This window comes from Amblyraja radiata, chromosome 6 (assembly GCF_010909765.2).
Source record: "Amblyraja radiata isolate CabotCenter1 chromosome 6, sAmbRad1.1.pri, whole genome shotgun sequence".
Lineage (NCBI taxonomy): Eukaryota > Metazoa > Chordata > Chondrichthyes > Rajiformes > Rajidae > Amblyraja > Amblyraja radiata.
This window is the reverse complement of record NC_045961.1, coordinates 87,454,593-87,474,957: the sequence shown is the minus strand read 5'-3', so window position 1 is coordinate 87,474,957 and position 20,365 is coordinate 87,454,593. Positions and strand designations below refer to the sequence as shown.

The following is a 20,365-nucleotide window of genomic DNA, read 5'->3' as shown; positions in this document are numbered from 1 at the left end:
CAGAACCTGTGATCCAACAGTATCACAACTTTTTTTAGTCGATTTACTTTAGAGATACAGGCTCTTCGGCCCACTGAGTCTGTGCCGACCAGTGATCACCCCGTACACTAACACTATCCTACACACACTTGGGACCATTTACAATTTTACCAAAGTCAATTAAACGACATATCTGTGCGTCTTTGTAGTGTGAGGGGAAACCAGAGCCCAGGGAACACCCACACAGTCTGTAATTCTGATCGTTTCTCTCTCCTCAGATGCTGCCTGACCTGCTGAATATTTCCAGATTCTGTTCTTTTTCCCCCAGTTTTCCCGCTCTTGCAGTACTTTTCCTTGTGATATTTTAAACTTTTGCAATTATCCTGAGTCACTGTAATCCAACGATGAACGATTGTCTCGCTCATCTGGTGAGTTATCCATTCACACATTCCAAGGCATCGCCGCGCCAGGAATTCACCCGCGGTCAGGGCACCAATTCTAGCTGTCGCTTAGTGAATAAATGAAATATTATAGAGAGTGATTTTGTTGAGACGCAAGAGACTGCAAATGCTGGAACACGGAGCCAAAATAACAATGCTGGATGAGATCAGCGGGCCAGGCAGCGTCTGTGGAGGCAGAGAGACGGTCGATGTTTCGGGTCAAGACCCACATCTGGACTGCAGAATCAAAAGAAGCGGTTCTGAACAAGGGGCGATTCCCTTCACACATTTAGTTTAGTTTCATTTAGATACAGCGTGGAAACAGGCCCTTCGGCCCACCGAGTCCGCACCGACCAGCGATCCCCATAATTTGAGGAAGGACATCCTTGTGATTGAAACAGTGCAGCGTAGGTTCACGAGATTGATCCCTGGGATGGCGGGACTGTCATATGAGGAAAGATTGAAAAGACTAGGCTTGTATTCACTGGAGTTTAGAAGGATGAGGGGGTGATCTTATAGAAACATATAAAATTATAAAAGGACTGGACAAGTTAGATGCAGGAAAAATGTTCCCAATGTTGGGCGAGTCCAGAACCAGGGGCCACAGTCTTAGAATAAAGGGGAGGTAATTTAAGACTGAGGTGAGAAAAAACTTTTTCACCCAGAGAGTTGTGAATTTATGGAATTCCCTGCCACAGAGGGCAGTGGAGGCCAAGTCTCTGGATGGATTTAAGAGAGAGTTAGATAAGAGCTCTTGGGACTAGTGGAATCAAGGGATATGGGGAGAAGGCAGGCACGGGTTATTGATAAGGGACGATCAGCCATGATCACAATGAATGGCGGTGCTGGCTCGAAGGGCCGAATGGCCTCCTCCTGCACCTATTTTCTATGTTTCTATTAGCTCTATCCTACACACTAGGGACAATTTACAATTTTTACCGAAGTCAACCAACCGACAAACCTGTATGTCTTTGGGATGTGGGACAAGACCCCCATGGTCACCGGGAGAGCGTGCAAACTCCGTACAGTCAGCACCTGTAATCAGGATTGAACTCTGGTCTCTAGCGCGGTAATTCAGCAACTCTACCGCTGCACCACGATGTTGCCCCCAGATCAATATGCAGCAGCTGCAACAGTCCCTGATTAAGAACAAGTTGACGATACAACGTGGCGATACACAGATATTGCAGATGCTGGAACTCTGGTGTAATAGCAAAACAAACACAAATCTGCTGGAGAAACTGTGAGGGTCAAACTGCATCTGTGAGGGGGTGGGAGGGGACAGTGGTGTCAACATTTTGGGTCGAGATCCTGCATGAATCCTGATATTAGTTTCCACTCTCTCCCGGAAGGCCCTGGCTCTGGACCAACATTGGCCCCTTAGCTAAAGACATGTGTCTGAATCAAACCAGGGTACTTTAATATTTATGGATATGCTCAACCTGCCTATGGTAGTGATGCAAGTTTAGGATCCAGCCCCAGGGAAACAGCGCACATACACACTCCCCCAAATCCCTCTCCCTATACCCCAAACACTCCACCCTACAGTATCTGGCACTATGTTCCCCTGAGCTCCCCAACCACTGGCTCACTCTCCAATACAGAATCTAATGGTCTCATCATAGCTTGTGGATTGAGTAATGAGAGGAAATATTTTAATTAAATTAAGGCAGATGCCAGTGATGGAAACTGAGGGCCGATGTGAATCTCTGGAAGTTGCCACTTGCTGCAGCGGAAATTCAAATACACTGGCATCAATATCTGGCGTCAGGCCATTCAGCCCTTCAAGCCCATACTCCCATCAGGACATTTGGCCCATCAAGCCCATACTCAACCAGGACATTCAACCCATCAAAAGCATACTCCAACAGGCCATTCGGCCCTTCAAGCCCATACCCCATCAGGATATTCAACCCTTCAAGCCCATACTTCATTAGGGCCAGGAAGGAGCTGGAGACATCAAATTGGAAGAGCAAGGGCCTGTAGGAGGGTGAACCAGGTTAACGCCTCCAGCGCTTTCAAGGTCAGCTGCAGGAGGCACCCCCAGGACACACAGATGGCCGGACAAGTAGAGGGCCATCAGTTCATGGGAACCGCTCCAATACTTCGAGCGCGCGGGCCGGTCGGACTTTGGAAATGGCGCCAAAACATAGAGGCGCCTGCATGTGTGATATATGCTGAAAGAATTTCACTGTGCAGTTACACATGTAACCAATAAAGCATTATTGAACCATTGAACATTCGGCCCATCAAGCCCATACTCCCACCAGGCCATTCGGCCCCTCAAGCCCATACTCCCACCAGCCCATTCGGCCCATCAAGCCCATACTCCCATCAGGACATTCGGCCCCTCAAGCCCATACTCCCAACAGGCCATTCGGCCCATCAAGTCCATACTCCCACCAGGCCATTCGGCCCATCAAGTCCATAATCCACCAAGCTCATCTTTACCTTTCTATTCCCATCAATGGATGCTGAGCAACCACAACCCCCTGTTACTCTAATCCAAGGGGGATGAACATGGTCTGCAGCCCCTGGAAGGAGGGGGTGGGAGGTAAAGGACAGTCAACATCAAGCCAGCATCTGCCCTCCTCCTCTCTGCTAAGTCCCCCTGCCCTCCCTTTCACCAGCTAGAGTCCTACCGTTTCTGGGTCATTCTCAAAGACCTCCCGAGCTTCCTCCATGTTGCAAAACTCCTCCACACACTCCCGCTCCAAGTGGCCCTGGCGCGTCTCCTCGAAGACATGGTTCGCTCTCCGGATCCTGGACAGGAAGCTGGAGGCAGATCTCTGGGACACAACTGCAGGGAGAGAGAGAGAGAGAGAGAAGGGAAGAGACAAGACATGGGAGGCGGGAGACAAGGAAGTGGGAAAGAGGTGGGAGAGGGTTAGAGGGTGAAGGAAGCGAGTGATGGTGAGAGGGCGGATGAAGGAAGAGAGAGGATGAGAGGGATGGTGAGAGGGGTAATAAAATCGAGTAGTAGGGAGGGAGCTAGAAGAAGAGGGAGAGGTGGGATAGGGAAGAGATGGGTGGGAGGAGGAAGAGAGGGGTGGGAGGGGAAAGAGAGGGGGAGGGAGGGGAAAGAGAGGGGGAGGGAGGGGAAAGAGAGGGGGAGGGAGGGGAAAGAGGGTGGGAGGGAGGAGAGGGAGGGGAAAGAGAGGGGTGGGAGAGGAAGGAGAGGGGAAAGAGAGGGGGAGGGAGGGGAAAGAGAGGGGGAGGGAGGGGAAAGAGAGGGGGAGGGAGGGGAAAGAGAGGGGGAGGGAGGGGAAAGAGAGGGGGAGGGAGGGGAAAGAGAGGGGTGGGAGGGGAAGAGAGGTGGGAGGGGCGAGAGGAGGGTGGGAGTGAGAAGAGAGTGGTGGGAGAGGGAAGAGGAGGGTGGGGGGAGAGAGGGGAAGAGAAGGTTGGAAGGGGGAATGCGAGAATGGGAAATGTGGCTGGAGAGTGAGAGGAAGGGTGAAGAAGTGAGAGGGGAAGGGAGAGAGGGGACTAAGAGGGTCGCAGAGGGGAGAAAGTTAGGGTAAGGAGAGCGGGAAGTGAGAGGGGGACAAGTGGGAGCGAAGGAGGACGGTTTCAGGAAGGTGGTGAGAGAGCGAAGGCGGGCGGGAGGAGAGGTGAGACAAAGGAGGGAGGGAGCGCGATAGGGTCGGGTGGAGGAGAAGCAGCGGCTCACATTGCCTGGTGGACGGGGCGCCGAGCAGCAGCAGCAGCAGGACCGGGACGCCGAGCATCCCTGCGGACCGAGAGATTCCCAGAGCAGACTCACTCACAACCCGAGGCAGAGAGCGGGGCAGCGACTCTACCAGGGCCGCGCCGATCCGATCTTGTTTGCCCGCCCACCCCACCAGCCGAGCCCTCCCCTTCTCACCTCCCCCATGCTCCTCTAAAACTTCCCACCCCCGCCCTCTCCATCTCCACTTGTTCCACCTCTCCCTCACCATCCTTCACCTCATCCACACACACCCCTCTCCCTTTTCCCCTCTGCATTACCCCTTCCTCCACCCCTCTCCCCTACCACATTACCTCTTCCCCACCCCTATTATTCTCCTTCTCCCCCTCTTTTCCACCGCCCCTCTATCTCCTACCTCTCCCTGTCATACCCTCCCCCTCTATATGATGTGGCCCTTGTGGCTAAAGGGATCAGGGGGTATGGAGAGAAGGCAGGTACAGGATACTGAGTTGGATGATCAGCCATGATCATATTGAATGGCTGTGCAGGCTCGAAGGGCCGAATGGCCTACTCCTGCACATATTTTCTATGTCCTCCCCTCCCCACTCACCTCTCTACCCCTCCCACACATTAACACTCCTCTGTCCCTCAGTCCCTCATCAGAAATTCCCTCCGCTTGAATTTCTCCGCCTATGTCAACAAACTATTTGCCTAAACCTTCCTCCCTGGACTGTGTTTGCCGGCTGGTCCTAATCAAAGATCCTAATGTCTCAGAGTGCTGTGAAATACATTGGGGGGTTTTACTGTGGTGTTCCTGTAATTAATTCTCACGGCCATAGTTTGCACCCCTTGCTGAAAAGAGTCATCTAAGATTCATAACTTGGCCGCCTTGCATCGGGAAACCTTGCTACAGGCTGGACAGAGTGTGGAAGACTGTGGGGGAGGGTAAAATATATGCTGAGAATGTCAGAAGAGTTTTTGCACAGTTTGGTTTAGTTTAGAGATACAGCGTGGATTCTTGTTCTGTGTATATTTTTAAATTCTGAATAAAGATTACTTTTGGCAATTAGAAAACAAACTGTACACTCCACAAAACGTTCACGTTTACCTACTTCACCCATGCTTTGAGACAACCCCAGGGAAGGGCGCAATTGAATCAGTGGTTGTGATCTGGAGCTCAGTTTGTAGGCCCACTCCTAATTGATTCTTGAGAAGGTGGTTTGTGGCAGTTTACCAATTCACTGGGGTCAAGGAAAGAGCATTCACATCGCTGCCCTGTTTCCACCAAACTTTCCACCACCACGCACAAGAAACGACAGGACAGACACCATTGTATCGGAGACTAAGACTTTGCCTCCATCACAGTGAGGATGTGCTTGGTGAATCACTGTGGTGGATGTTTAATTTGTGTTGATTGTATGTTTTGTTTTTATTGGTTCTGTGTATGACTGCAGGCAACATAATTTCGTTCAGACCGAAAGGTCTGAATGACAATAAAGGAATCTAATCTAATCTAATCTAAATCTAATGCCGAGAAATGTGTTCAACTCTGGCTGAACAACTTCTAATCTTGTGTGTGGACTCGATGAGAAGAAGACCAAATCACTGCAAACAACATTTCAGAACTAATCCTGGGAGCAGGGCAGAGTCCCCCTGGTCCTCACCTTTCACCCCACCAGCCGTCACATACAACAAATAATCCTCCGTCAGTTTTGCCACCTCCAACGTGACCCCACCACTCGCCACATCTTCCCATCTCCCCCATGTCTGCCTTCCGCAAAGACCGCTCCCTCCGAAACTCCCTTGTCAATTCTTCCCTTCCCTCCCGTACCACCCCCTCCCCGGGCACTTTCCGTTGCAACCGCAAGAAATGCAACACCTGTCCCTTTACCTCCCCCCTCGACACCATTCAAGGACCCAAGCAGTCGTTCCAGGTACGACAGAGGTTCACCTGTATCTCCTCCAACCTCATCTACTGCATCCACTGCTCTAGATGTCAGCTGATCTACATCGGTGAGACTAAGCGGAGTATGGGCGATCGTTTCGCCGAACACCTCCGCTCGGTCCGCAATAACCTACCTGAACTCCCGGTGGCTCAGCACTTCAACTCCCCCTCCCATTCCCCGTCCGACCTCTCTGTCCTGGGTCTCCTCCATGGCCAGAGTGAGCAACACCAGAAATTGGAGGAACAGCACCTCATATTCTGCTTGGGGAGTCTGCATCCTGCGGGCATGAACATTGAATTCTCCCAATTTTGTTAGCCCTTGCTGTCTCCTCCCCTTCCTCAGCCCTCGGGCTTTCTCCTCCCATCCCTCAGCCCTCGGGCTCCTCCTCCTCCTCCTTTTTCCTTCCTTCTCCCCGCCACCCCCTATCAGTCTGAAGAAGGGTTTCGGCCCGAAACGTTGCTTATTTCCTTCGCTCCATAATGCTGCTGCACCCGCTGAGTTTCTCCAGCTTTTTTGTGTACCATTTCAGAACTAATCTTGTGGTGAGGAGTAGAGACTAAGAACAGCAGGTGCTGGTTTATACCATAGATTTAACGCAAGTTTCTGTAGTAACTCAGCGGGTCAGGCAGCATCTCTGGAGAAAAAAAAAAGATGGTGACTTTTCGGGTCAGACTGAAGAAGGGTTCCTACCCGAAACCTCACCTATCCCTTATTTCTCCAGAGATGCTGCCTGATCTGCTGAGTTACTCCAGCATGTTGTATCTATCACGGTGAGGAATCCTGTATCAGTCAAAATCATGTAAGGATTAGTTTCTTCTCCAGGTGATCAAAGAATCCACTAGAACAAACTTCTTCTCTCCTTCCCAGTTCAGACAGTGAGTCTTCAACCTGAAACATTTCCCTTTCACAAATGTTGCCCTCCCTGCTTAGTATACCCAGCATTTCCTGTTTTCTTTATTTCACTGAATCCGGTAGATTTTGTGGTCAGCATTGTCGACTGAATTAATTTAAAATGCTCCATTGCCTGAGGTTGGAGGTAGGATTTGATCTCTGGAATCTGGAACTTGGGCCACGGAATTGAGCCACTGTGGCTGCCATCACACCCACAAACAGCAAAGTAATGGGTGAGTCTGCGGTTGGGAAAATCCCAGGAACCTTCATTTATTTATCCCTTCGCCAACCGTGCAGAACAGATTTACCTTCCTGTCCTCTGGAGATGCTGCCGAGTGGAAACTGGTTGCTGTGTTTTTAGCAAGTGACTGCGCTTGAAAAGCCGATGGACTGGGAAGGCTGACTGGCAGGCACCATGGCCATGTAGAGACTTTTCCATCCAGCTGCCCCCACCCCTCCCCTTGGCAGAGATCAGTGAATTCCTCCACAACTCCCATGACGTCTCTCGAAGCAGCTGTCTGGTTGGGCACCCAGGGTCCTCTCGATGGAGGGCGACCAGTTCTGGGGGCAACAACAGTGAACAGCAGGCGATGGTCAGACTGGATGTTCCCCCAATGTGCGTGCTAGGTTTCCGGCTGCACACTCACCTTCTTCATTGCATCTGCAGCTCTCTGCTTCTCAAGCTGCGCCTCCCAAACCCACACCTTCCAAGGGCAGCAACCAAATGGGGAACTGCATCCTCTGCTGCGTCCCCTCCAAGTCACACCCTATCCTGATCTGTAAACATATTATTGGTCCTTCATCTTCACTGGGTCTAAATTAGGGAGTTTCTGGTTAGCACAGATTATGCAGCAGAACCACAGCTCTAGTGACCGGTTTAATCCTGACCGCCCGCACTATATGTGCAGAGTTTGCACGTTCTCCCTTTGACCATTTGCGGGGGAAGGAATTTTCAACATTTTGGGTTGAGTTCCTGCATTAGGAGTGAGAGTGGAGAGGGAAGGTAGCTGGTATAAAGAGCAGAGGGAGAGGGGGACTCTAACTTCTACAGGTGCACAGTAGAGAGCATGCTGACCGGTTGCATCGTGGCTTGGTTCGGCAACTTGAGTGCCCTGGAGATGAAAAGACTACAAAAAGCAGTAAACACTGTCCAGTCCATCATCGGCTCTGACCTCCCTTCCATCGAGGGGATCTATCGCAGTCGCTGCCTCAAAAAGGCTGCCTCAAAGACCCACACCATCCTGGCCACACACTCATTTCCCTGCTACCTTCAGGTAGAAGGTACAGGAGCCTGAAGACTGCAATAGCCAGGTTCAGGAATAGCTACTTCCCCACAGCCATCAGTCTATTAAACCTGGCTCGGACAAAACTCTGATTATCAATAACCCATTATCTGTTATTTGCACTTTATCAGTTTATTTATTCATGTGTGTATATATTTATATTATGGTATATGGACACACTGATCTGTTTTGTAGTAAATGCCTACTATGTTCTGTGAGCTGAAGCAAAGCAATAATTTCATTGTCCTATCAGGGACACATGACAATAAACTCGAACTTGAACTTGAATGTGAACAATAGGTGGTTGGTGGACTGACAAGGGGTGAGGTTTAATGATCAGATGGAGCCAGGTAGGAGAGGGTGAAGGTGAAGACAGGTGCAGGAGAATGACATGCAGGAACACAAAGGCTGCCAGTGCTGGAATCTGATCAATAAAGAAGGTGATAATGTGAACCGTTAGAGGAGAGGTGAGATGCAGATGGAATCAGAACCACGTGGATGAAATATGTGGACAGCAGGTCAGAGTCATAGAGTGATACAGTGTGAAAACTGGCCCTTCAGCCCAACTTGCCCACACCGGTCAACATATCCCAGCTACACGTCCAACCTGCCTGCACTTGGTCCATATCCCTCCAAACCTGGCCTGTCCATGTACCTGTCTAACTAATTCTTAAACGTTGGGATAGTCCCAGCCTCAACTCCCTCATCTGGCAGCTTGTTCCATTCACCCACCACACCTCAGATTCCTATTAAATCTTTTCCCCTTCACCTTGAATCTAAGCCCTCTGGTCCTCGATTCCCCTACTCTGGGCAAGAGACTGTGCATTTACCCGATCTATTCCTCTCATGATTTTGTATACCTCTATAAGATCACCCCTCATCCTCCTGTGCTGCATGGAATAGAGACCCAGCCTACTCTACCTCTCTCTATAGCTCACACCCTTTGGTCCTGGCAACATCCCCATAATCTTCTCTGAACCCTTTCAAGTTTGACAATATCTTTCCTATAACATGGTGCCCAGAACCGAACACAATATTCTAGATGTGGTCTCAGCTACGTCTTATACAACTGCAACATGACCTCCCAACTTCTATACTCTATACTGATGATGGCCAATGTGCCTAAAGCCTTTTTGGGCGCCTTATCTATCTGATATATGCAGGAGGCGAGAGGGACAAATGTTTGATGGGGTCTGAAGGGGGTTATGAAAAAGGCCAGAAAAATGGGAGGACTAGTGTTGATAGTTGTTTATTATTATCATGTGTACTAAGATAGTGGAAAACTTTCACGAGCGGTGAATTGAAAGGAGGGAGGGGCATGGATGGAAAACAAACACAGAAGATAAGGTTAACCTGAAATTGGAGAATTCAATGTTCCTACCCGACAACACCCCTGGCCCTGTTTCTCCCTCTCTTCCCTGTGCCTCACTTGGATGCACACTCATCCCACCCTCCCTTCTGTTTCCCCTCCCCCTATCCCCTTCCACCTATATCTCTTCCTCTAGCTTCACATTTTGTGCCTCTTCTCTCCTTTTGTCTTCTTTTCATCTCTGGTCTTATTCCACCCATCTGCCAAACAAAGACCCCCCTCACCTGTATCCACCTATCACTTGGTCTGAAGAAGGGTCTCGACCCAAAACGTCACTCATTAACCATATAACAATTACAGCACGGAAACAGGCCATCTCGGCCCTACAAGTCCGTGCCGAACACTTATTTCCCCCTAGTCCTATGTACCTGCACTCATTCCTACTCTCCAGACTTGCTGCCTGTCCCACTGAGTTACTCCTGCATTTTGGGTCTACCTTCGATTTAAACCAGCATCTGCAGTTTTTTCCTCTACCTATCACTTGCCTGGCGTTGCCCCATCCCCATCTCTCTTCCAGCTTTCTCCCTCTCTACTACAATCGGTCTGAACAAGGACCCTGCCTAACACATCGCCTATCCATGTTCTCCATCCCAGCCATCCTGGGCCTCGATCCAACATCTCAGGGACAGTCATGGATGAACAATAAATGTACAATGTGGGTTTAGCTCCAACAGTTTGGCCCTCCCTCAGCACTGCCCCTCCCACAGTGCAGCGCGCCCTCAGCACTAAAACTACACTAAACTTTGTGTCTATCTTTGGTACCTTTTCCTCCTGAGATGCTGCCTGACCTGCTCAGTTAGCCAGCATCTTTGGTATGTCTGAAGTAGGGTCCCGACCCAAAACATCACCTATCCTTTTCCTCCAGAGATGCTGTCTGACCCGCTGAGTTACTCCAGCACCTACAGGCTCAAAGCTGAAGTAAATGATTGTGCAGAACACTTCTTGGCCTTACATTTTACCAGCACACAGTTCAATAGGGTTTTAGTTTAATCAAAAGCAACTAGTGATAAACAGTTCTTATAAAGTCTTAGAATATAGTTCCTTCCTCTATAGTGATATTTTAGTTGCCGTTGCACTTGAGTTAAATTCTACACATTCGAGAAGGTTTTTATGATGTACACTTCATGTGAGCTTTGAAACAATCTCCATGTGGACAGTAAGCAGCATTATGAATATTTACTACAGTGATAGTATCTGACAGACTAAGTCTCTGGCTGTACCACTGGGCATGAATGGGACTGGATTTCATTGTTCTTTTCAGCAGCCTCATCAAGGTCAATTTGCTTCTCATTAATCTCTGTTTGAAGACATCCCGTAAAGGAGGCTGTGACAGGGGTAGCGGTGACTGGAACCTCTGCAAAAAGACACGAGCGTTAGTAATTCAAGGGAACAGATAAAGACGCAGCAGTGTTAATCTATTCCAAGATAACGAGTTTAGTTTAGTTTAGAGATACAGTGTGGAAACAGGCCCTTTGGCCCATCGAGTCCACACCGACCAGCGGTCCCTGAACATTAACACTATGCAATACACACTAGCACAATTTACAATTACACCAAGCCAATTAACCTACAAATCTGTTTGTCTTTGGAGTGTGGGACGAAACAGAAGTTCTCGGAGAAAACTCATGTGGTCATGGGGAGAATGTACAAACTCCATACAGACAGCACCCGTACCCATAGTCAGGGTCAAAGCCGGGTCTATGACGCTGTAAGCGCTGAAAGGCAGCAACTCTCCTGCTGCACGAATGACACAAGGAGACTCTTTGGACTCTTTGGTCAGGATCCCAGTTCATGGAGCAGCATTTCCCAGTCTGATGGAAAGTTACTCCTTGCCCTGGGCTGTGTGCGGGTCCCTGACTCTGAATGACCTTGCTGTGTGTGTGTGTGTGCCGAGCTGCGACTGCTCGAACAGGGTGACAAGGGTCCGTCCTCACCAAGGGCCGGTAGGAGAACTGGTTCTAACCTTCCGCACCTTCAATGTCGGCTGTGGGAGCCTGGGACACAAAGGCTGAAGGCTCTGGCGAGGAGCGAAACCAAATGAGGTGGTGGCTGCTATGGCCAGCTGCAGCTTGGACTGTGTAAGATGGTGCCAAAATCTGCTAACTAGCGCATATGGACCCAGTGGGGTACTTAATCAGGGATTGTCTTTATATGCAAAAAAATGTATTTCACTGTGCCTTGGTACACATGATAATAAAAGAACCATTGAACCAGTTGCAGTGTCAGGTACCTGGTATTCCCCCCAGTGTGGTGTTGACTGGAGCACTCAAAGCCTCCTCCAGGATGCCCAGTTGCTTGCTCAGCTCCGAGCTGTCCACGATGCTCCCGTTAACAGTCTGATCCACTTCCAACATGATGTCCTGGGCTGTAATGGTGAGATGGATTGCGTGGTGCTCACCATCACATAGATTCAGGCTCTTGGTTCTGTACACAACCTCGTTGTCCACGGCCAGAATTAAATGCTAACGTGGAAGGAGGCAGAGTAATATGGTCAGACGTGAAGAAGTTGAAGACCATTGATGTTCAACCATGGGCAGAGTCTGGAGAGTGAGAGAGTGAGAACAGGTCCCTCCTACAGTGTGGTACCCCCTCAGCACTGCCCCCCCCCCCTCCCCCCCGCACAGTGTGGCACTCCCTCAGCACTACCCCTCCCACAGTGTGGAACCCCCTCAGCATTGCCCCTCCCACAGTGTGGCACTCCCTCAGCACTACCCCTCCCACAGTGTGGCACTCCCTCAGCACTACCCCTCCCACAGTGTGGCACTCCCTCAGCACTACCCCTCCCACAGTGTGGAACCCCCTCAGTACTGCCCCTCCCACAGTGTGGAACCCCCTCAGCACTGCCCCTCCCACAGTGTGGAACCCCCTCAGCACTGCCCCTCCCACAGCGTGGAACCCCCTCAGTACTGCCCCTCCCACAGTGTGGAACCCCCTCAGCACTACCCCTCCCACAGTGTGGAACTTTTTTAGCACTGCCCCTCCCACAGTGTGGAACCCCCCCAGTACTGCCCCTCCCACAGTGTGGAACCCCCTCAGCACTGCCCCTCCCACAGTGTGACACTCCCTCAGCACTGCCCCTCCCACTGGGCATTGGTGAGTAAGTGACACTTGAAGCAAGGATGTTTGAGCTTAGATTGATTAGATTTGCCGTGTTTGTTTGTGGTGAGGATATAGCTGGGCAATTTCTCACATTGTCAGGTGAATGCCAGGGTTGTGACTGTGAGACCCAACGCAAATTGGAGGAACAGCACCTCATCTTTTGCCTGGGCAGCTTACAACCCAGCGGTTTGAACATTGATGCTTCTAACTTCAAGTAACCCTTGATTTCCCCCTCTCTGCGTTCATGCCCCCAGTTCTCTGACTTGCTTCACTGTCCTTCTGATCTGTTGTTTTTACACCTTACCCTTCCATATCTCTAGACGCCCACTCACTTGATCCTCGGTCTGAAGAAGGGTCTTAACCCGAAACGTCACCCATTCCTTCTCTCCAGAGATGCTGCCTGTCTCGCTGAGTTACTCCAGCAATTTGTGTCCACCTAGCAACTGTACTGGAACAGCTTGCCTCGAGGCATGGATATGCAGGGAATGGAAGGGATATGAATCATGTTCGAGCAGAAGAGATTAGTTTACTTGGCAGCATGTGCAGCACAGCTATTGTGTGCCCAAGGGCCTGGTCTATGTTCTAGGATTGCAGATATGGAGTGGAGCAGATCAAGCGTAGAAACAGAAATCTGCAGGTGCTAGTTTATACCAAAGATAGACACAAAGTGCTGGAGTAACTCAGCGGGTCAGGGGAAAAAGAGTGCAGGAAAGAACTACAGATGCTGGTTTACATTGAAGATTGACACAAAATGTCCAGACTCTCAGTCTGAAGAAGGATCTCGACTCAAAATGTCACCTGTTCCTTATCTCCACAGATGCCACCTGACCTGCTGAGTTACTCCAACATTTTGTGCCTATCTCTGGAGAAAAGAGGATGGGCGACGTTTTGGGTCGGGAACCTTCTCCAGTCTGATGAAGGGTCCTGACCTAAAAGGTCACCCATTCTTTTCCCCCAGTGATGCTGCCTGACCCACTGCATTACTCCAGCATTTTCTGTCTCTCTTTGAAGCAGATCAGGTGTTGCCTGGATCCTGCGACAGGGGATGGGGGGTGGGGGTGGGTACATCAGGTGGGAACTGAGATGTATCACCATGTATCCAGACTTCTGGCTAAAGGCAGTTGTGAAAGCACCAGCTTTATCTCCAGCACTCCTGGAGGATTCCGACCCAAAACGTCACCTATCCGTGTCCTCCAGAGATGCTGCCTGACCCGCTGAGTTACCACAGCCTTTTTGTCCTCTCATGTCACTGAACCCTCTTCCTCCAATGTTTAATCTTCCACTGTCATTCACGGGACCCTGGTCTTATTTCCAGACACTAAATAATATTCTGAGGTTGTTTCAGTAGGGCCCCCAATGTTCTCTGCACGATCGGTTTCTCTCAGTGCTAGACATTACCTGCTTGCTCTCTGGGCAGTAGGCGTCAGCTATTGAGAGCGACAGGGGAACCGTGCTTCCACTGACTAATGCGAATAGCACGCCCGTGTTCTTTGATGGACGCATGCGAAGTTTCACCTCAACCTTCCAGCCGCTGCCGCTATTTTCTATTGCACCTGAAAAACGAAGCGTGAAAGTGAATGATGCGCCATCACGAGTATCAACGCCCTGCTGAATCTGTATTGAACTGGCTTGTTACTGGTTAGAACATTCCCCCAGTCTCCCTCCTGGTCCTTCGGACAACCCACTTCCCTCCCTCAGAATCAACATAATGTGAGAGCTCTGAACCGTCCTCAAGGCAAGTATATCTATTTTTATGTAAGGAGATATTGGTCCTTTTCATACCTCTAGTTTCCCTCTCCCCTGACTCTCAGTGTGAAGAAGGGTCTCGACCCGAAATGTCACCCATTCCCCTTCTCCAGAAATGCTGCCTGACCCGCAGAGTTACTCCAGCATTTTGTGTCTACCTTTGGTGCAAACCAGCATCTGCAGTTCCTTCCTAAACACTGGTCAAGTTCCAGCTGGGCAAGACACTGGTAAGGCCACCTTTGGAATATCATGCACAGTGCTGGCCACTCCGATTTAGGAAGGATGTCATTAAAACAGAAACGGTGCCAAGGAGATCTATGACAATGTTACTGGGACTGGAGCGTTCGAGTTATAGGGAGAGGCTGGCTTAATTTTCCCTGGAGCATAGGAGGTTGAGGAGTGACCTTTCAAAGGTTTATAAAAAGTTTGGGGCAGAGATAAGATGGATAGTTGCAGTCTTTCCCCCAAGATAAGGGAGTTTAAAACTAGAGGGCGTAGATTTAAGGTTAGAAGGACAAAAAAATAAAAGGAACCTCAGGGGGAATCTTTGCACATAGTTACTGCCCGAGGAAATGGCAAAGTTGTGTGGAGTTATGAGATTTATAAGACACTTGGACAGGTTCATGGATAGGAAACTTTTGGAGAGATATGGGCCAGACGCAAGCAAGTGGAACTATCTTGGTTATGAAAGATGGTCGGTATGAACAAGTTGGGCCGAAGAGCCTGTTTCCCTGCTCTATGACACCGAGACCAGAACAGTAGCTAATACCCAGCACCCTGTACAGATGCAGAAAGCTTATACTATAGTCTTGTACTATATTTTCTTGCAATAAAGATCCAGGTCCCACTTACAAATGATTTGTTCTTTTAGTTTTTGATATACAGCGCGGAAACATGCCCTTTGGCCCACCCACCAGCGATCCTCACGCACTTACACTATCCTGCGCACACTAAAGACAATTTACAATGATACCAAGCCAATTAACCTACTGATCTGTACGTGTTTAGAGTTTGGGAGGAAACTGGAGATCCCAGAGAAAACTGACGCAGGTCACGGGGAGAACGTACAAACTCCCTTAGTTTGTACATTCTTAGTTTGCTGCTAAGGGCAGCACCCTTAGTCAGGATCGAACCTGGGCTTCTGGCGCTGTAAGGCAGCAAATCTACCACTGCTCCACCGTGCCGCTCACGGTTATTCGTGTTCTGTACAAGTATCTTGGTTTTTTGTACTAACTTCCTTTTACTGTCTTGCAGAATGTTTTGGATAGGTTATTGATAATTTGAATTTGTGTGTTTGTCTGGGTCTTCATGCCTGTGTTGCTGCTGCAAGCAAGATTTTCATTATTTCTTACCTTACCGTAATTGGGAAGATGACAATAAACTAGACGACTTGCTGTCCCACATGTGTAACTTACTTACCACACACAAGATAGACACAAAATGCTGCAGTAACTCAGTGAGTCAGAAACACTTTTGTGGATCGAAACCCTGACTGAGAGTCAGGAGGGGGAGGGAAACTACAGGTATGAAAAGGTTCAGAACAAATCAGTGCTGGCACCGATGGCCAAGGAAATGTGGAGCGCACAATGGTCCATTGTTGGCTGTGGAAGAGGTGATAATGAACGGATATATGGCTGTGAACAGTGGAACAGGCGGGATAACTAGGGTGGGGGAGGGACGGAGAGAGAGGGAAAGCAAAGGTTACAAAGTTAGAGAAATCAATATTCATACTGCTGGGCTATAAGCTAAACATGAGCTGCTGTTCCTCCAATTTGCATTGGGCCTCACTGTCAGTGGAGGAGGCCCAGGACGGAAAGGTCAGTGGGGGAATGGGACGGGGAGTTAAAGTGTTTGGGCAACTGGGGAATGGCATAGGCCAAGGCAGACTGAGCAAAGGTGTTCAACAAAACAATCGCACACACATCCACAGACACACACAAAGGTGTCTCAACTCGAAACAGCACCTATTCCATTTGTCCAGAGATGCTGCCTGACCCGCTGAGTTAATCCAGAATTTTGTGTCTATGTTCACATATCTGTTGTTCTGCTTCAAGTGAGAATGTCATCGTTATGTTTTTGGACATATGACAATAAAACACTCCTAACTTTTGACTCAAGTCCTTTCCTGCAGGGTACCTTACTGCATGCCTTTTGAGATCCAATTGTACAACATTCCTTGGTTGTAGGTACATAAAAAAGCTGGAGAAACTCAGCGGGTGCAGCAGCATCTATTAGCAATGTTACAAAATTTTGAGATTTTAAAAATCAAGTCTGTAATTTATCCCATCAGATAAAGCATAAAAATAAGTTTAATTTGACACCTAATTCACTTTCATATCTCAAGTATTTAAAAAGTTATGGCCATTTTCATACTGGGAAATGAGCATCTTGTTCCCTATTGATTTTCTATGGACATAACAAAAAAGCTGTGATCGTGAACAGTCAAAAGCTAATAACTTTTTTAAAAATTAAGAGAACTGAATGAAATTTTCAGTTATCATAGATTGAAGCATTCTGAAACAAATATAAAATAATCTTACTTGGATGACCTGAAATTAAAGCATATAATTAGTTAGTTACCTAATTGTAGCTAATTTCAGACTTCAATTACTAGATCTAAACATCTATCCATTTCTTAATAAATGATTAACATTTTTAAATAGCCTAAATGTCCAAATAATATTCACAAATAATTCACAATAAAACATGATTTTAAAATCTCATTTACATTAATTTATAGGCCAAATGGAAGGAATTTAGTGTTTAATTGCTGTAAATAAATGTCCATTTAAATCAGCTTTCCAGTGGGTCCCTGTGGAACGCGCTGGTTTAGAACGTTCACATTGCGGTAGATTTGTGCCCCAAATGCCGAGAAAAATACTGCGGGATATAATGGGCCCAAAATGAGCTACTCGCAATATTAAACTTTGTATAAAGGGATCTTTAGAAGCCCTTTTTAATGTAAAAATATACAGCCAACCTTCTGTGGTTTGCTTTATGAGACCCTGCGGTTGCTGGCGGTCGCGGGTTTAGAGATTGATTTTTAAACTACTATAACTATTATTCAAGGCCTTTAAACCTAATAATAGCTTTTGCGACGGGGTCTTTCAGCGATTTTTCGTTAATAATTAACTAGGCTGAACATTTTCGATTGGAACAGCTTAGAGAAAATCGCGTTTTAAACCCGCCCCCTCTAAACGGCGCCAAAATCGCGCACACCCGCAACGGCAGATTTTCACCGACGCTTCAGGTAGGCTTTGCAACATACCTACATCTATGGAGCGAAGGAAAAAGGCAACGTTTCGGGCCGAAATCCTTCTTCAGACTTAAGTACATTCCTTGGTTGTATTTGGTGAACTAATAAGACACCTCCTCAAATAATTAAAAAAAAATAGTTAAACAGAATTTCCAGAGTCAACGGAACTTCAGTTTTGGAAGTACTGAACTCCCCCAACATGTGAGGTGGCATGGTGGTGCAGCAGTAGAGTTGATAACTTACGGCACCAGAGATCTGTGTCGGATCCTGACTATGAGTGCTGTCTATGCAGCGTTTGTACGTTTTCCCTGTGACCGCGTGGGTTTTCTCCGGGTGCACTGGTTTCCTCCCACACACCAAGAAAAGACAGGTTTGTAGGTTATTGGCTTTGGTAAAGATTGTAATGTGTCCCTAATGTGTTGGACAGTGCTAATGTGCCGGTTCGTTGGTCGGCGAAGGCTCGGAGCCTTGAAGGGCCTGTTTCCACACTGTATCTCTGAACTAAACTAAACTAAACTGAACTAAACTCAATTTCTTCTGATCGAGCAGGGACAATCATGAGCAAGTCTCCTCAAAGCCTCGCACTTACTGTAGTTGAACGGAAACGATGCATATCCCCTTCCCGGGAAGTAGGAACCCCTCTCCACGTTCAGAATGCACTGTTTGGTTTTTATGCTCTGAACGACCTCCTGGATTCCGGCCGATCCCTGGTTCATCCAATTCCACTTCCACATGCAGCCATCCAGCCGAGGGTTTATCTGGAGACAGACACAGGTTAGATCAGCCCTGCCGCATATACAAACCCATCAGGAAGGCTGGCTCCGTCCAGGGAGTGGAGTTGGATTTATGGGAGGCGGTCTTGGAGGGGAGGATGCTCTTCAAACAGCGGAACATCTTGGACAATACAGCTCACCCCCTCCACGACACACTGGTCAACCTGAGCAGTACCTTCAGCAACAGACTGGTTCCACCAAGATGCAGTACAGACCACAGGAGATCCTCCTTGCCTGTGGCTATTAAACTGTACAACTCCTCCCACCTCTGTCGTGGTGTAGACTGACTAACCCCCCCCCCCCCCCCCCCTCCCCAATCTTTGAACATTCCAAATCCTTTCCAGCCATCACTTTAATTTAATGTATTTTGTGTTTTATGAAAGTTGGCAGATCAATTTCCCTCCTGGGATAAATAAAGTTCTATCGTGTCGTATGTACGGGGTTAAACACACGCGGAGACCGTTTGCTCCCTCTCACAATGCGGGGTGAGCTGGGGATGGCGAGGGTTCTGGTGGGAAGCATTTAAAGTACGTGCTGTGTCTATTTAATTGCATTTTCTCTGCTGCAAAGCAAGCATTCCTTCAGACAGTTCCTCGCTGATTAGTCAATGTCAGTGTTTAAGGTAAAAACAGACTGAGATAGCTGTGTCTATAAGTGGGATCTTTCAGCAATCAATGGGTAGGGAATGCAGTGGGAGCCAGGCTTGTTGACAGAGACTGTGACCTTTGGGATTAGTCCCTACATCACCAGGCATGTGTCTGCAGCTCCGTAAAATCAGTCCATGAATCATTGGAATCACAATAGCAAAACATGCAGGCTTTTTTTTTTTAAATATCCAGATGCTGCTTGCAAACACTTGACATGTTGGGTCCTGTAGCTGTTACATCATGTACAGTTCTTGTGGGAGGGTGGCTCTTGGACCGGGTCTGTACTTCAAGAGTTACCTGGCTGACCTTTTAATGAAACGCCTTTCAGCCGATTACAGGAAAGCTCTGATAATCAGCTATCTGACGGTGGTTACGGCATCGGGTTTAACAGCAAATGTTTGCTGCACTTCCCTCCTCTCACTATGCTCCGGTTTCTCACTCTCTGCCTCCGACTCACCAGGGTCTCCACATTTCCACATTTCTGCTCAACTCACCTGGCCTAAGATTCCTCCTTCACCCACCCAGGGTTCAATTTAGTAAAGGTGTCAGCAGGAGAAGGCAGGACAATGGGCTTGAGAGGGAAAGATGGGTTTTTAGTTTAGTTTAGTTTAGAGATACAGCACGGAAACTGGCCCTTCGGTCCATCGAGTACGTGCCGACCCGCGATCCCTGTATACTAGCACTATCCTACTCACAAAAGGGACAATTTACAATCTTTACCAAGGCCAAATAACCTGCAATCCTACAAATAAGTTATAGGGGCAGAATTAGGCCATTCGGCCCATCAAGTCTGCACGGCTATTCAACCATGGCTGACAGGGCGGCACAGTAGTGTCGCGGTAGTGTTGATGCCTTACAGCGCCAGAGGCCCAGGTTTAATCCTGACTACGGGTTCTGTCTGACTACAGAGTTTGTTCGTTCTCCCTATGGCCACGTTGGTTTTCTTTGGCTGCTCTGCTTTCCTCCCACATCCTAAAGACGTGTCTGTGGCCTCTGTAAATTGACCCTAGTGTGTCGGGAGTAGATGCAAGAATGTTTACACATTCTCACTGTGACCTCGTGGGTTTCCGCTGGGTGCCCTGGTTTCCTGCCCCGTACCAAAGACGTACAGGTTTGTAGGTTAATTGGCCCTATGTAAATTGACCCTAATGTGTGAGGAATGGATAAGGCAGTGGGATAACATGGACCAAATGTGAATAGGTGATCAATGGGCAGCATGGATGGTGGGCCGAAGGACCTGTAGCCATGCTAAATCTTTCAATCAATCAA

At 48.5% G+C, this 20,365-nt stretch overlaps 1 protein-coding gene across 1 annotated transcript in view; it reads right to left on the bottom strand.

Annotated features, from left to right (window-relative positions):
• gas6 (growth arrest specific 6) overlaps nucleotides 1-20,365 on the bottom strand; it is a 72,323-nt gene that overhangs the window by 29,650 nt on the left and 22,308 nt on the right. Inside the window, exons 7-13 of the mRNA XM_033023444.1 lie at nucleotides 18,266-18,434; nucleotides 14,073-14,227; nucleotides 11,806-12,037; nucleotides 10,779-10,929; nucleotides 7,628-7,731; nucleotides 4,090-4,299; nucleotides 3,062-3,219 (exon numbers count right to left, since the gene is read on the bottom strand). Coding sequence (XP_032879335.1) covers nucleotides 3,062-3,219; nucleotides 4,090-4,299; nucleotides 7,628-7,731; nucleotides 10,779-10,929; nucleotides 11,806-12,037; nucleotides 14,073-14,227; nucleotides 18,266-18,434 — 1,179 coding nt within the window. The remainder of the gene's footprint in view (nucleotides 1-3,061; nucleotides 3,220-4,089; nucleotides 4,300-7,627; nucleotides 7,732-10,778; nucleotides 10,930-11,805; nucleotides 12,038-14,072; nucleotides 14,228-18,265; nucleotides 18,435-20,365) is intronic.